The sequence below is a fragment of the Sycon ciliatum genome, chromosome 3, assembly GCF_964019385.1.
Source record: "Sycon ciliatum chromosome 3, ocSycCili1.1, whole genome shotgun sequence".
In the NCBI taxonomy this organism is placed as follows: Eukaryota; Metazoa; Porifera; class Calcarea; order Leucosolenida; family Sycettidae; genus Sycon; species Sycon ciliatum.
The window spans coordinates 5,432,856-5,450,220 of NC_088645.1; the positions used below are offsets into that span (position 1 = coordinate 5,432,856).

The window sequence follows — 17,365 nt, forward strand, 5'->3', positions numbered from 1 at the left end:
GCCATTGCTCGAGCTGCGGTACGAAGCAAAAACGCAATATCAGACGACAATGAAAAAGGATTCGAGCAAACGAGCCTGGATCTTCGCAAAAGTTTGCTGCGAATGAAGCCGGTGCCGGGGGCGATACTGCTCGTTCTCCCAGTCAGAGACATCCCACTCAATACATGTGCCCATGGCCCAGTGCTGGATAACGTCATCGTTCCAGGCACCGGGACTGCGAAGGGCGCACCAAAAACGCCGTTTTCTCCTGCCAAACATTGTCAAGGGCAAGATTGCCAGCAGATCCTCCTCAGTATCGTCTTCATCAACAAAGTCGTAAACGTCTCGCTTCCTCCGGCGACAAAGCCTGGTATTTGTCACCATCGGCAAAGTGAGGTGATTCTCAGGGGAAATTATTCGGATCATCACCATTAAAAAATATAAATTGTGTACTCATAACAACAGCAAAAATGAAGAAAGTCAAGTTCCATAACGTTTTCTTGTGACTGTCATCAGTGGAACGCCGTCACATAAAAATGTAATAACTAAAACACACACTTATAATTACATGTAGCTAATATGGTTTCAGGTAGAAATACAGCAGCCAGCAAGTACAAAAAGCGAAGTTTGCACCTTTGCAAATGTGTGAATATAGTGTATGTGAGAAATGTAGTGGCAGATGAATGTGATACTGTGTGAATGAATGTAATGGTGCGTGTGAGTGATTAAACGTTTTCTTTGCAAAGTTGCAAACTTCGCTTTTTGTACTTGCTGGCTGCTGTATTTCTACCTGAAACCATGTTAGCTACATGTATATAAGTGTGTGTTTTAGTTATTACATTTTTATGTGACGGCGTTCCACTGATGACAGTCACAAGAAAACGTTATGGAACTTGACTTTCGTCATTTTTTGCTGTTGTTATGAGTGCACAATTTATCTAATTTATTGCCATTTTACGACTATTGTCTCCTCGTCGATTGTTTAAATCATCACCATTGTACATAATAAAATACAGATAGCGATGCGGCTCTTCGTTTCCGAATCCATTCTCAATCCATTGTGATAAATCGCTCTTCTCTCTCTCTACTCCTCTCTCTTTCTAGCTCTTTTCCAGATCCCTACTTCTCCTTCCATCCACGACGGGGCCCAAGTGGGCACAGGGGTCACAGGGGTCATCCTCCAAAATAAAGAGTGGTGAGACCGCGGCCTAAACACGAGCTACAGCCATGGCCAAAGGCGTGAACAGGCTAGCCACCCAGTGCAGTGCAGCAAGTTCACGGTCTGTCATGGTGAAAAGCGGTTGGAGGCCCTCTCAACCACGTGCTAGCACTAAAAATAATTAGCCGACTTTTCTGCCAAATATCGACCAGTCGATACTTGTACTTGGCTGACCATTCGTACAAGAAACTCGGCCCAGATTTGTCGAAAACTTGCACTCCAACACAGTCCACAGTATTGCATGCAGGCAATTATTATCGCCCCGATCTTGAGCCGTTGAGGATTTCCCACGAGGCCGAAAAATCTGTCTGGCGTGGACCAGACATCAGACCAGGCATCTGAACCGGGAAACTGAACGCACCATTGCTAGCAGTAGCACAATATCGGTGCAGACCAGTGAGTCGTATATACCCGGGTTACCCCGGTGTAGGACTCCCTGGTGCAGACCAGGGGGTCGTAAAAGCACTTGACGACGGGCAGTGGATCCAGTTCCATCAACTGTTCTTTGTCTACAGACAGTACACACACTACAGGACTTGTTTTTCGTGTACTCTGACAAGAAAATGTCGCGTTCTTAAAAATCTTGGAGTTCGTTCTTAGATCCAGGCTGGGGCGTTCTTAGATTTCCAGCCTGGACGTTCTTGGGCGTACGAGTCTACTGTAGTGTAGACTAGTGTAGTACTAGTATTACTACTACATTTTATCACTCCCTTAGTATTGACTCACATAGATTTTTGCCATACCTAAGCAGTCAAATATTCCTGCATATTTCACTCCTTAGGGCTGTATTGACTGCTTATATTTGACTGCTTAGGGGTCGCGCAGTTGAACGGACCGGTACGCGGTGCCTACTGCAGCATTGTCACTGTATGAGTAGGTGGTGGTGCAACGGTTGTGCAATCATAAAACCGGGATTCACGAGGTTATCGTTTTGGAATTTGAAATACGGACTGTTTGTCGTGATAAATCTAATATTGACTTCGTACTTGGTCAGTATAGGAAATAAAAACCTCGTAAAAGACCTCGGCTTCGCCTCGGTCTTTTACTCGGCTTTTATTTCCTATATTGACCTCGTACTCAGTCAATATTAGATACGTATTACTACTAGTAGTAGTACTGCAGTATACCAGGTATACCGGCGGTACCGGTAGTACAAGCGAAATCGCTCACCGCTGCTTGTGAACAGTTACCATTGGAAACGTGTGTGTTTGTTGTGTGTTGACTAGTACTAGTACTAGTACTAGTACTACTACTACTAGTACTACTACTAGTGTTGTGTGTTGACTACTACTACATGTACTAGTAGTAGTACTAGTGTTGTGTGTTCGCTTGCACATGACTTGTACACATGTGTATGTTTCGGTGTGACCATGGGGACCAACTGATCAAGTAAGTACGTAACCCGCAATAGGGCTTGAAAGTGCTACGTCACAGCATAGCAACAATTTCAAAAATTCAAAAATTGGATCCAATTGGATCCAGTTTTTGTATGGATCCAAGCACATTTCAAGCCGTCTTACTCTCGGCAAGGAGGTGATGTTACCAGTGAAACTGACTGATTCGGCTACTGGGGGCGGGGTTACAACTGGTGGCGAAATAAAAGTCACACCTGCATACGACATGAGTGGGATGCTATGCACCTACATACTGAGGCAATAGCAAAGTCACACCTTAGTGGATCCAAAATAGAAATCTGATGTCAACTTAGTACTCCCTGGCCGTTTTTGACGTCATCACTTTCAAGCCCTATACTTCAAGGCGTTTAGTTAGTTGATGTGAGTGCATGATGTGACCGCTTGACAGTGACAGACACATCGCTATGCGCCACTATACCATGTATACAACGTACAACTCGGCGCTAGGGTGCACGCGATGCTGTAGACTCCTGTGGTCTGTGTAGACTAGGCAGTACTACATGTAGTAGTACTAGTAGTTGTACTAGTACTACATGTAGTAGGCTAGACTAGCCAGCGCCCAGCGGTCATGTATGATGTAGTCTACTCGTGGAGTGGTGCGTTGAGGCCAAACATTTTGAATCTGCTTGGTGACAGAACTAGTACAGCAATCATACGCGTGCCATGGTCATAATCGAATGTTTGAAAGACGGTGAAGAGAACAAGTATAATAGTTGCCTCGGTGTCCTAATCATTGAGACATTTGCTCCGGGAATATTCAGAGTTTCTATAGAACACTCAGTGGTACATGGTGTTCATATCGCTCAGGCCAGGTTCCAGTGTGGCAATCCTTGCGCTCAGGCCAGGTCCCAGTGTGGCAATCCTTGCGCTCAGGCCAGGTTCGACTGTGGCAATCCTTGCGCTCAGGCCAGGTTCCAGTGTGGCAATTCTTGCGCTCAGGCCAGGTTCCAGTGCGGCAATCCTTGCGCTCAGGCCAGGTTCGAGTGTGGCAGTCCTTGGGCTGCTTGTTGTAGTTTTCAAGCTAACGCCAGCAACGGAAAACCCATGAGTGGATAGTTTGCAGTCGACTACTGACTACTGGTCTGTACTGCAGGTCGTTTTCGGGTGTGGTCACGTGTGGGTGTAGTGGATTGGAGGACGGGTACCGGGTAGTGATTGCTTCCCAATCTACCAGGCAGCACCTGCTGCTGCTGCTGCTGCTAGCGCTGCTGCTGTAATTCCTATTATCTGTTACCCAGAGCTTGGAACGACGTAGCTGTGTCACTGTGTATCGTGAGTAGTTACACTCCACACCAGACCATTGCGGCATTCTTGCCGACGCTTTGTTCCAGTCGTCAGCAGTTCACCGTGTAATATGGAAGGTGAACGCTTCGCTTTCCTCGTGGAGTGGTATGATTCGCTAGCGGTCATAGTGCGACGCTACAACTTCCTCTTCTATCCTAAAGATAACAGCGTGGAAATGGTGAGTTGCTCACTTGGTGGCACAATCGAGTGTACATGTACATAACCTCGGTACTCTGTGACTCTTGGTTATACAAATGCATGCTGTCTTGTCCCATGTTGTAAGGGGCCGTCCGTATTTTTATCGAACTTTTTTCACTAAACGAATTATTTTAGTTTAGACCCAACCCCTCCCTCCCTCCCCCTCAGAACGTAAAAAAATGTTGACATACATGCATATACAACGGCCATGTACATGGATCAATGTTTACTGAAACGAAATTGGTCAACCCCCTCCCACCCCATAACGAAAATTATTTCGTTTTGTGAAAAAAGTTCGATATTTATGGGCGACCCCTAATAGCACGGTGATGTTCTTGAGCATACCATTGAAGAGCATCATGTTTCCTCGAACCCAGACATGCTCAGAATGTACTATATCCATACAAGTGAGCATGGATCTAACACCAACCCGCGCATGACATACACTCCCGAGCAAGCGCCCGCCCGTGCGCGCTTGCACACACACACACAAAAAACACATCAACACAAACACATGCACACAATAAAAACCTGGGTGTCGAGCCACTAGTAATAAATATGTCAAGAGAGAATGGACCATAACTAGTAACGTACAGGTCCTTTGCCCTTTACACACAGAACACAGCCTTAGTAATACCCATCACCACTCTCATCCCCCCACCCTTACACACAGAACACAGCCTTAGTAATACCCATCACCACTCTCATCCCCCCACCCTTACACACAGAACACAGCCTTAGTAATACCCATCACCACTCTCATCCCCCCACCCTTATACACAGAACACAGCCTTAGGGGTCGTCCATAATTATCGAACTTTTTTCACGAAACGAAATAATTTCGTTATGGGGTGGGAGGGGGTTGACCAATTTCATTTCAGAAAAGTTCGATACATGTACATGGCCATAGGAGCAGTGACACACTTGCGACTTTGTTGTATATGCATGTATATGTCAACAATTTTTTACGTTCTGAGGGGGAGGGTGGGAGGGGTTGGGTCTAAACAAAAATAATTCGTTTGGTGAAAAAGGTTCGATATTTACGGACGGCCCCTTAGTAATACCCATCACCATTCTCATCCCCCCACCCTTACACACAGAACACAGCCTTAGTAATACCCATCACCACTCTCATCCTACCACCCTTACACACAGAACACAGCCTTAGTAATACCCATCACCACTCTCATCCCCCCACCCTTACACACAGAACACAGCCTTAGTAATACCCATCACCACTCTCATCCCCCCACCCTTACACACAGAACACAGCCTTAGTAATACCCATCACCACTCTCATCCCCCCACCCTTACACACAGAACACAGCCTTAGTAATACCCATCACCACTCTCATCCCCCCACCCTTATACACAGAACACAGCCTTAGGGGTCGTCCATAATTATCGAACTTTTTTCACGAAACGAAATAATTTCGTTATGGGGTGGGAGGGGGTTGACCAATTTCATTTCAGAAAAGTTCGATACATGTACATGGCCATAGGAGCAGTGACACACTTGCGACTTTGTTGTATATGCATGTATATGTCAACATTTTTTTACGTTCTGAGGGGGAGGGTGGGAGGGGTTGGGTCTAAACAAAAATAATTCGTTTGGTGAAAAAGGTTCGATATTTACGGACGGCCCCTTAGTAATACCCATCACCATTCTCATCCCCCCACCCTTACACACAGAACACAGCCTTAGTAATACCCATCACCACTCTCATCCTACCACCCTTACACACAGAACACAGCCTTAGTAATACCCATCACCACTCTCATCCCCCCACCCTTACACACAGAACACAGCCTTAGTAATACCCATCACCACTCTCATCCCCCCACCCTTACACACAGAACACAGCCTTAGTAATACCCATCACCACTCTCATCCCCCCACCCTTACACACAGAACACAGCCTTAGTAATACCCATCACCACTCTCATCCCCCCACCCTTACACACAGAACACAGCCTTAGTAATACCCATCACCACTGTCATCCCCCCACCCTTACACACAGAACACAGCCTTAGTAATACCCATCACCACTCTCATCCCCCCACCCTTACACACAGAACACAGCCTTAGTAATACCCATCACCACTCTCATCCCCCCACCCTTACACACAGAACACAGCCTTAGTAATACCCATCACCACTCTCATCCCCCCACCCTTACACACAGAACACAGCCTTAGTAATACCCATCACCACTGTCATCCCCCCACCCTTACACACAGAACACAGCCTTAGTAATACCCATCACCACTCTCATCCCCCCACCCTTACACACAGAACACAGCCTTAGTAATACCCATCACCACTCTCATCCCCCCACCCTTACACACAGAACACAGCCTTAGTAATACCCATCACCACTCTCATCCCCCCACCCTTACACACAGAACACAGCCTTAGTAATACCCATCACCACTCTCATCCATCCACCCTTACACACAGAACACAGCCTTAGTAATACCCATCACCACTCTCATCCCCCCACCCTTACACACAGAACACAGCCTTAGTAATACCCATCACCACTCTCATCCCCCCACCCTTACACACAGAACACATCCTTAGTAATACCCATCACCACTCTCATCCCCCCACCCTTACACACAGAACACAGCCTTAGTAATACCCATCACCACTCTCATCCCCCCACCCTTACACACAGAACACAGCCTTAGTAATACCCATCACCACTCTCATCCCCCCACCCTTACACACAGAACACAGCCTTAGTAATACCCATCACCACTCTCATCCCCCCACCCTTACACACAGAACACAGCCTTAGTAATACCCATCACCACTCTCATCCCCCCACCCTTACACACAGAACACAGCCTTAGTAATACCCATCACCACTCTCATCCCCCCACCCTTACACACAGAACACAGCCTTAGTAATACCCATCACCACTCTCATCCCCCCACCCTTACACACAGAACAAAGCCTTAGTAATACCCATCACCACTCTCATCCCCCCACCCTTACACACAGAACACAGCCTTAGTAATACCCATCACCACTCTCATCCCCCCACCCTTACACACAGAACACAGCCTTAGTAATACCCATCACCACTCTCATCCCCCCACCCTTACACACAGAACACAGCCTTAGTAATACCCATCACCACTCTCATCCCCCCACCCTTACACACAGAACACAGCCTTAGTAATACCCATCACCACTCTCATCCCCCCACCCTTACACACAGAACACAGCCTTAGTAATACCCATCACCACTCTCATCCCCCCACCCTTACACACAGAACACAGCCTTAGTAATACCCATCACCACTCTCATTCCCCCACCCTTACACACAGAACACAGCCTTAGTAATACCCATCACCACTCTCATCCCCCCACCCTTACACACAGAACACAGCCTTAGTCATACCCATCACCACTCTCATCCCCCCACCCCTGCACACAGAACACAGCCTTAGTAATACCCATCACCACTCTCATCCCCCACCCTTACACACAGAACACAGCCTTAGTAATACCCATCACCACTCTCATCCCCCCACCCTTACACACAGAACACAGCCTTAGTAATACCCATCACCACTCTCATCCCCCCACCCCTGCACACAAAACACAGCCTTAGTAATACCCATCACCACTCTCATCCCCCCACCCTTACACACAGAACACAGCCTTAGTAATACCCATCACCACTCTCATCCCCCCGACCTTACACACAGAACACAGCCTTAGTAATACCCATCACCACTCTCATCCCCCCACCCTTACACACAGAACACAGCCTTAGTAATACCCATCACCACTCTCATCCCCCACCCTTACAAACAGAACACAGCCTTAGTAATACCCATCACCACTCTCATCCCCCCACCCTTACACACAGAACACAGCCTTAGTAATACCCATCACCACTCTCATCCCCCCACCCTTACACACAGAACACAGCCTTAGTAATACCCATCACCACTCTCATCCCCCCACCCTTACACACAGAACACAGCCTTAGTAATACCCATCACCACTCTCATCCCCCCACCCTTACACACAGAACACAGCCTTAGTAATACCCATCACCACTCTCATCCCCCCACCCTTACACACAGAACACAGCCTTAGTAATACCCATCACCACTCTCATCCCCCCACCCTTACACACAGAACACAGCCTTAGTAATACCCATCACCACTCTCATCCCCCCACCCTTACACACAGAACACAGCCTTAGTAATACCCATCACCACTCTCATCCCCCCACCCTTACACACAGAACACAGCCTTAGTAATACCCATCACCACTCTCATCCCCCCACCCTTACACACAGAACACAGCCTTAGTAATACCCATCACCACTCTCATCCCCCCACCCTTACACACAGAACACAGCCTTAGTAATACCCATCACCACTCTCATCCCCCCACCCTTACACACAGAACACAGCCTTAGTAATACCCATCACCACTCTCATCCCCCCACCCTTACACACAGAACACAGCCTTAGTAATACCCATCACCACTCTCATCCCCCCACCCTTACACACAGAACACAGCCTTAGTAATACCCATCACCACTCTCATCCCCCCACCCTTACACACAGAACACAGCCTTAGTAATACCCATCACCACTCTCATCCCCCCACCCTTACACACAGAACACAGCCTTAGTAATACCCATCACCACTCTCATCCCCCCACCCTTACACACAGAACACAGCCTTAGTAATACCCATCACCACTCTCATCCCCCCACCCTTACACACAGAACACAGCCTTAGTAATACCCATCACCACTCTCATCCCCCCACCCTTACACACAGAACACAGCCTTAGTAATACCCATCACCACTCTCATCCCCCCACCCTTACACACAGAACACAGCCTTAGTAATACCCATCACCACTCTCATCCCCCCACCCTTACACACAGAACACAGCCTTAGTAATACCCATCACCACTCTCATTCCCCCACCCTTACACACAGAACACAGCCTTAGTAATACCCATCACCACTCTCATCCCCCCACCCTTACACACAGAACACAGCCTTAGTAATACCCATCACCACTCTCATCCCCCCACCCTTACACACAGAACACAGCCTTAGTAATACCCATCACCACTCTCATCCCCCCACCCTTACACACAGAACACAGCCTTAGTAATACCCATCACCACTCTCATCCCCCCACCCTTACACACAGAACACAGCCTTAGTAATACCCATCACCACTCTCATCCTCCCACCCTTACACACAGAACACAGCCTTAGTAATACCCATCACCACTCTCATCCCCCCACCCTTACACACAGAACACAGCCTTAGTAATACCCATCACCACTCTCATCCCCCCACCATTACACACAGAACACAGCCTTAGTAATACCCATCACCACTCTCATCCCCCCACCCTTACACACAGAACACAGCCTTAGTAATACCCATCACCACTCTCATCCCCCCACCCTTACACACAGAACACAGCCTTAGTAATACCCATCACCACTCTCATCCCCCCACCCTTACACACAGAACACAGCCTTAGTAATACCCATCACCACTCTCATCCCCCACCCTTACACACAGAACACAGCCTAAGTAATACCCATCACCACTGTCATCCCCCCACCCTTACACACAGAACACGGCCTTAGTAATACCCATCACCACTCTCATCCCCCCACCCTTACACACAGAACACAGCCTTAGTAATGCCCATCACCACTCTCATCCCCCCACCCTTACACACAGAACACAGCCTTAGTAATACCCATCACCACTCTCATCCCCCCACCCTTACACACAGAACACAGCCTTAGTAATACCCATCACCACTGTCATCCCCCCACCCTTACACACAGAACACAGCCTTAGTAATACCCATCAACACTCTCATCCCCCCACCCTTACACACAGAACACAGCCTTAGTAATACCCATCACCACTCTCATCCCCCCACCCTTACACACAGAACACAGCCTTAGTAATACCCATCACCACTCTCATCCCCCCACCCTTACACACAGAACACAGCCTTAGTAATACCCATCACCACTGTCATCCCCCACCCTTACACACAGAACACAGCCTTAGTAATACCCATCACCACTCTCATCCCCCCCCCCCCACCCTTACACACAGAACACAGCCTTAGTAATACCCATCACCACTCTCATCCCCCCACCCTTACACACAGAACACAGCCTTAGTAATACCCATCACCACTGTCATCCCCCCACCCTTACACACAGAACACAGCCTTAGTAATACCCATCACCACTGTCATCCCCCCACCCTTACACACAGAACACAGCCTTAGTAATACCCATCACCACTCTCATCCCCCCAACCCTTACACACAGAACACAGCCTTAGTAATACCCATCACCACTGTCATCCCCCCACCCTTACACACAGAACACAGCCTTAGTAATACCCATCACCACTCTCATCCCCCCACCCTTACACACAGAACACAGCCTTAGTAATACCCATCACCACTCTCATCCTCCCCCCCCACCCTTACACACAGAACACAGCCTTAGTAATACCCATCACCACTCTCATCCCCCCACCCTTACACACAGAACACAGCCTTAGTAATACCCATCACCACTCTCATCCCCCCACCCTTACACACAGAACACAGCCTTAGTAATACCCATCACCACTCTCATCCCCCCACCCTTACACACAGAACACAGCCTTAGTAATACCCATCACCACTCTCATCCCCCCACCCTTACACACAGAACACAGCCTTAGTAATACCCATCACCACTCTCATCCCCCCACCCTTACACACAGAACACAGCCTTAGTAATACCCATCACCACTCTCATCCCCCCACCCTTACACACAGAACACAGCCTTAGTAATACCCATCACCACTGTCATCCCTCACCCTTACACACAGAACACAGCCTTAGTAATACCCATCACCACTCTCATCCCCCCACCCTTACACACAGAACACAGCCTTAGTAATACCCATCACCACTCTCATCCCCCCACCCTTACACACAGAACACAGCCTTAGTAATACCCATCACCACTGTCATCCCCCCACCCTTACACACAGAACACAGCCTTAGTAATACCCATCACCACTGTCATCCCCCCACCCTTACACACAGAACACAGCCTTAGTAATACCCATCACCACTCTCATCCCCCCACCCTTACACACAGAACACAGCCTTAGTAATACCCATCACCACTGTCATCCCCCCACCCTTACACACAGAACACAGCCTTAGTAATACCCATCACCACTCTCATCCCCCCACCCTTACACACAGAACACAGCCTTAGTAATACCCATCACCACTGTCATCCCCCACCCTCACACACAGAACACAGCCTTAGTAATACCCATCACCACTCTCATCCCCCCACCCTTACACACAGAACACAGCCTTAGTAAATACCCATCACCACTCACATCCCCCCACCCTTACACACAGAACACAGCCTTTGTAATACCCATCACCACTCTCATCCCCCCACCCTTACACACAGAACACAGCCTTAGTAATACCCATCATCACTCTCATCCCCCCACCCTTACACACAGAACACAGCCTTAGTAATACCCATCACCACTCTCATCCCCCCACCCTTACACACAGAACACAGCCTTAGTAATACCCATCACCACTCTCATCCCCCCACCCTTACACACAGAACACAGCCTTAGTAATACCCATCACCACTCTCATCCCCCCACCCTTACACACAGAACACAGCCTTAGTAATACCCATCACCACTCTCATCCCCCCACCCTTACACACAGAACACAGCCTTAGTAATACCCATCACCACTCTCATCCCCCCACCCTTACACACAGAACACAGCCTTAGTAATACCCATCACCACTCTCATCCCCCCACCCTTACACACAGAACACAGCCTTAGTAATACCCATCACCACTCTCATCCCCCCACCCTTACACACAGAACACAGCCTTAGTAATACCCATCACCACTGTCATCCCCCCACCCTTACACACAAAACACAGCCTTAGTAATACCCATCACCACTGTCATCCCCCCACCCTTACACACAGAACACAGCCTTAGTAATACCCATCACCACTCTCATCCCCCCACCCTTACACACAGAACACAGCCTTAGTAATACCCATCACTACTCTCATCACCCCACCCTTACACACAGAACACAGCCTTAGTAATACCCATCACCACTCTCATCCCCCCACCCTTACACACAGAACGCAGCCTTAGTAATACCCATCACCACTCTCATCCCCCCACCCTTACACACAGAACACAGCCTTAGTAATACCCATCACCACTCTCATCCCCCCACCCTTACACACAGAACACAGCCTTAGTAATACCCATCACCACTCTCATCCCCCCACCCCTACACACAGAACACAGCCTTAGTAATACCCATCACCACTCTCATCCCCCCACCCTTACACACAGAACACAGCCTTAGTAATACCCATCACCACTCTCATCCCCCCACCCTTACACACAGAACACAGCCTTAGTAATACCCATCACCACGCTCATCCCCCCACCCTTACACACAGAACACAGCCTTAGTAATACCCATCACCACTGTCATCCCCCCACCCTTACACACAGAACACAGCCTTAGTAATACCCATCACCACTCTCATCCCCCCACCCTTACACACAGAACACAGCCTTAGTAATACCCATCACCACTGTCATCCCCCCACCCTTACACACAGAACACAGCCTTAGTAATACCCATCACCACTCTCATCCCCCCCCACCCTTACACACAGAACACAGCCTTAGTAATACCCATCACCACTCTCATCCCCCCACCCTTACACACAGAACACAGCCTTAGTAATACCCATCACCACTCTCATCCCCCCACCCTTACACACAGAACACAGCCTTAGTAATACCCATCACCACTCTCATCCCCCCCCCCCCTTACACACAGAACACAGCCTTAGTAATACCCATCACCACTCTCATCCCCCCACCCTTACACACAGAACACAGCCTTAGTAATACCCATCACCACTGTCATCCCCCCACCCTTACACACAGAACACAGCCTTAGTAATACCCATCACCACTCTCATCCCCCCACCCTTACACACAGAACACAGCCTTAGTAATACCCATCACCACTCTCATCCCCCCACCCTTACACACAGAACACAGCCTTAGTAATACCCATCACCACTCTCATCCCCCCACCCTTACACACAGAACACAGCCTTAGTAATACCCATCACCACTGTCATCCCCCCACCCTTACACACAGAACACAGCCTTAGTAATACCCATCACCACTCTCATCCCCCCACCCTTACACACAGAACACAGCCTTAGTAATACCCATCACCACTCTCATCCCCCCCCCCCCTTACACACAGAACACAGCCTTAGTAATACCCATCACCACTCTCATCCCCCCACCCTTACACACAGAACACAGCCTTAGTAATACCCATCACCACTGTCATCCCCCCACCCTTACACACAGAACACAGCCTTAGTAATACCCATCACCACTCTCATCCCCCCCCCCCTTACACACAGAACACAGCCTTAGTAATACCCATCACCACTCTCATCCCCCCACCCTTACACACAGAACACAGCCTTAGTAATACCCATGACCACTCTCACCCCCCCCACCCTTACACACAGAACACAGCCTTAGTAATACCCATCACCACTCTCATCCCCCCACCCTTACACACAGAACACAGCCTTAGTAATACCCATCACCACTCTCATCCCCACACCCTTACACACAGAACACAGCCTTAGTAATACCCATCACCACTCTCATCCCCCCACCCTTACACACAGAACACAGCCTTAGTAATACCCATCACCACTGTCATCCCCCCACCCTTACACACAGAACACAGCCTTAGTAATACCCATCACCACTCTCATCCCCCCACCCTTACACACAGAACACAGCCTTAGTAATACCCATCACCACTGTCATCCCCCCACCCTCACACACAGAACACAGCCTTAGTAATACCCATCACCACTCACATCCCCCCACCCTTACACACAGAACACAGCCTTAGTAATACCCATCACCACTCACATCCCCCCACCCTTACACACAGAACACAGCCTTTGTAATACCCATCACCACTCTCATCCCCCCACCCTTACACACACAACACAGCCTTAGTAATACCCATCATCACTCTCATCCCCCCACCCTTACACACAGAACACAGCCTTAGTAATACCCATCACCACTCTCATCCCCCCACCCTTACACACAGAACACAGCCTTAGTAATACCCATCACCACTCTCATCCCCCCACCCTTACACACAGAACACAGCCTTAGTAATACCCATCACCACTCTCATCCCCCCACCCTTACACACAGAACACAGCCTTAGTAATACCCATCACCACTCTCATCCCCCCACCCTTACACACAGAACACAGCCTTAGTAATACCCATCACCACTCTCATCCCCCCACCCTTACACACAGAACACAGCCTTAGTAATACCCATCACCACTCTCATCCCCCCACCCTTACACACAGAACACAGCCTTAGTAATACCCATCACCACTCTCATCCCCCCACCCTTACACACAGAACACAGCCTTAGTAATACCCATCACCACTGTCATCCCCCCACCCTTACACACAAAACACAGCCTTAGTAATACCCATCACCACTGTCATCCCCCCACCCTTACACACAGAACACAGCCTTAGTAATACCCATCACCACTCTCATCCCCCCACCCTTACACACAGAACACAGCCTTAGTAATACCCATCACTACTCTCATCACCCCACCCTTACACACAGAACACAGCCTTAGTAATACCCATCACCACTCTCATCCCCCCACCCTTACACACAGAACGCAGCCTTAGTAATACCCATCACCACTCTCATCCCCCCACCCTTACACACAGAACACAGCCTTAGTAATACCCATCACCACTCTCATCCCCCCACCCTTACACACAGAACACAGCCTTAGTAATACCCATCACCACTCTCATCCCCCCACCCCTACACACAGAACACAGCCTTAGTAATACCCATCACCACTCTCATCCCCCCACCCTTACACACAGAACACAGCCTTAGTAATACCCATCACCACTCTCATCCCCCCACCCTTACACACAGAACACAGCCTTAGTAATACCCATCACCACGCTCATCCCCCCACCCTTACACACAGAACACAGCCTTAGTAATACCCATCACCACTGTCATCCCCCCACCCTTACACACAGAACACAGCCTTAGTAATACCCATCACCACTCTCATCCCCCCACCCTTACACACAGAACACAGCCTTAGTAATACCCATCACCACTGTCATCCCCCCACCCTTACACACAGAACACAGCCTTAGTAATACCCATCACCACTCTCATCCCCCCCCCACCCTTACACACAGAACACAGCCTTAGTAATACCCATCACCACTCTCATCCCCCCACCCTTACACACAGAACACAGCCTTAGTAATACCCATCACCACTCTCATCCCCCCACCCTTACACACAGAACACAGCCTTAGTAATACCCATCACCACTCTCATCCCCCCCCCCCCCTTACACACAGAACACAGCCTTAGTAATACCCATCACCACTCTCATCCCCCCACCCTTACACACAGAACACAGCCTTAGTAATACCCATCACCACTGTCATCCCCCCACCCTTACACACAGAACACAGCCTTAGTAATACCCATCACCACTCTCATCCCCCCACCCTTACACACAGAACACAGCCTTAGTAATACCCATCACCACTCTCATCCCCCCACCCTTACACACAGAACACAGCCTTAGTAATACCCATCACCACTCTCATCCCCCCACCCTTACACACAGAACACAGCCTTAGTAATACCCATCACCACTGTCATCCCCCCACCCTTACACACAGAACACAGCCTTAGTAATACCCATCACCACTCTCATCCCCCCACCCTTACACACAGAACACAGCCTTAGTAATACCCATCACCACTCTCATCCCCCCCCCCCTTACACACAGAACACAGCCTTAGTAATACCCATCACCACTCTCATCCCCCCACCCTTACACACAGAACACAGCCTTAGTAATACCCATCACCACTGTCATCCCCCCACCCTTACACACAGAACACAGCCTTAGTAATACCCATCACCACTCTCATCCCCCCCCCCCTTACACACAGAACACAGCCTTAGTAATACCCATCACCACTCTCATCCCCCCACCCTTACACACAGAACACAGCCTTAGTAATACCCATGACCACTCTCACCCCCCCCACCCTTACACACAGAACACAGCCTTAGTAATACCCATCACCACTCTCATCCCCCCACCCTTACACACAGAACACAGCCTTAGTAATACCCATCACCACTCTCATCCCCACACCCTTACACACAGAACACAGCCTTAGTAATACCCATCACCACTCTCATCCCCCCACCCTTACACACAGAACACAGCCTTAGTAATACCCATCACCACTGTCATCCCCCCACCCTTACACACAGAACACAGCCTTAGTAATACCCATCACCACTCTCATCCCCCCACCCTTACACACAGAACACAGCCTTAGTAATACCCATCACCACTCTCATCCCCCCCCCCCTTACACACAGAACACAGCCTTAGTAATACCCATCACCACTCTCATCCCCCCACCCTTACACACAGAACACAGCCTTAGTAATACCCATCACCACTGTCATCCCCCCACCCTTACACACAGAACACAGCCTTAGTAATACCCATCACCACTCTCATCCCCCCACCCTTACACACAGAACACAGCCTTAGTAATACCCATCACCACTCTCATCCCCCCACCCTTACACACAGAACACAGCCTTAGTAATACCCATCACCACTCTCATCCCCCCCCCCCCCCTTACACACAGAACACAGCCTTAGTAATACCCATCACCACTCTCATCCCCCCACCCTTACACACAGAACACAGCCTTAGTAATACCCATCACCACTGTCATCCCCCCACCCTTACACACAGAACACAGCCTTAGTAATACCCATCACCACTCTCATCCCCCCACCCTTACACACAGAACACAGCCTTAGTAATACCCATCACCACTCTCATCCCCCCACCCTTACACACAGAACACAGCCTTAGTAATACCCATCACCACTGTCATCCCCCCACCCTTACACACAGAACACAGCCTTAGTAATACCCATCACCACTCTCATCCCCCCACCCTTACACACA

The 17,365-nt window shown here is 49.3% G+C and overlaps 1 protein-coding gene across 2 annotated transcripts in view; it reads left to right on the forward strand.

The window, feature by feature from the left end:
• The first annotated feature begins 3,301 nt into the window (after positions 1-3,301).
• The window catches only part of LOC135812430 (nucleoside diphosphate kinase homolog 7-like), a 23,536-nt gene continuing 9,472 nt past the window's right edge, over positions 3,302-17,365 (forward strand). The window contains exons 1-2 of one of the 2 annotated variants that reach the window (XM_065325799.1): positions 3,302-3,458; positions 3,492-4,075. In XM_065325799.1, the coding sequence (XP_065181871.1) occupies positions 3,968-4,075 (108 nt within the window). In that variant the 5' untranslated portion in view covers positions 3,302-3,458; positions 3,492-3,967. Of the gene's footprint in view, positions 4,076-17,365 lie in introns of both variants that reach the window. The other variant, XM_065325798.1, reaches the window with a different exon arrangement.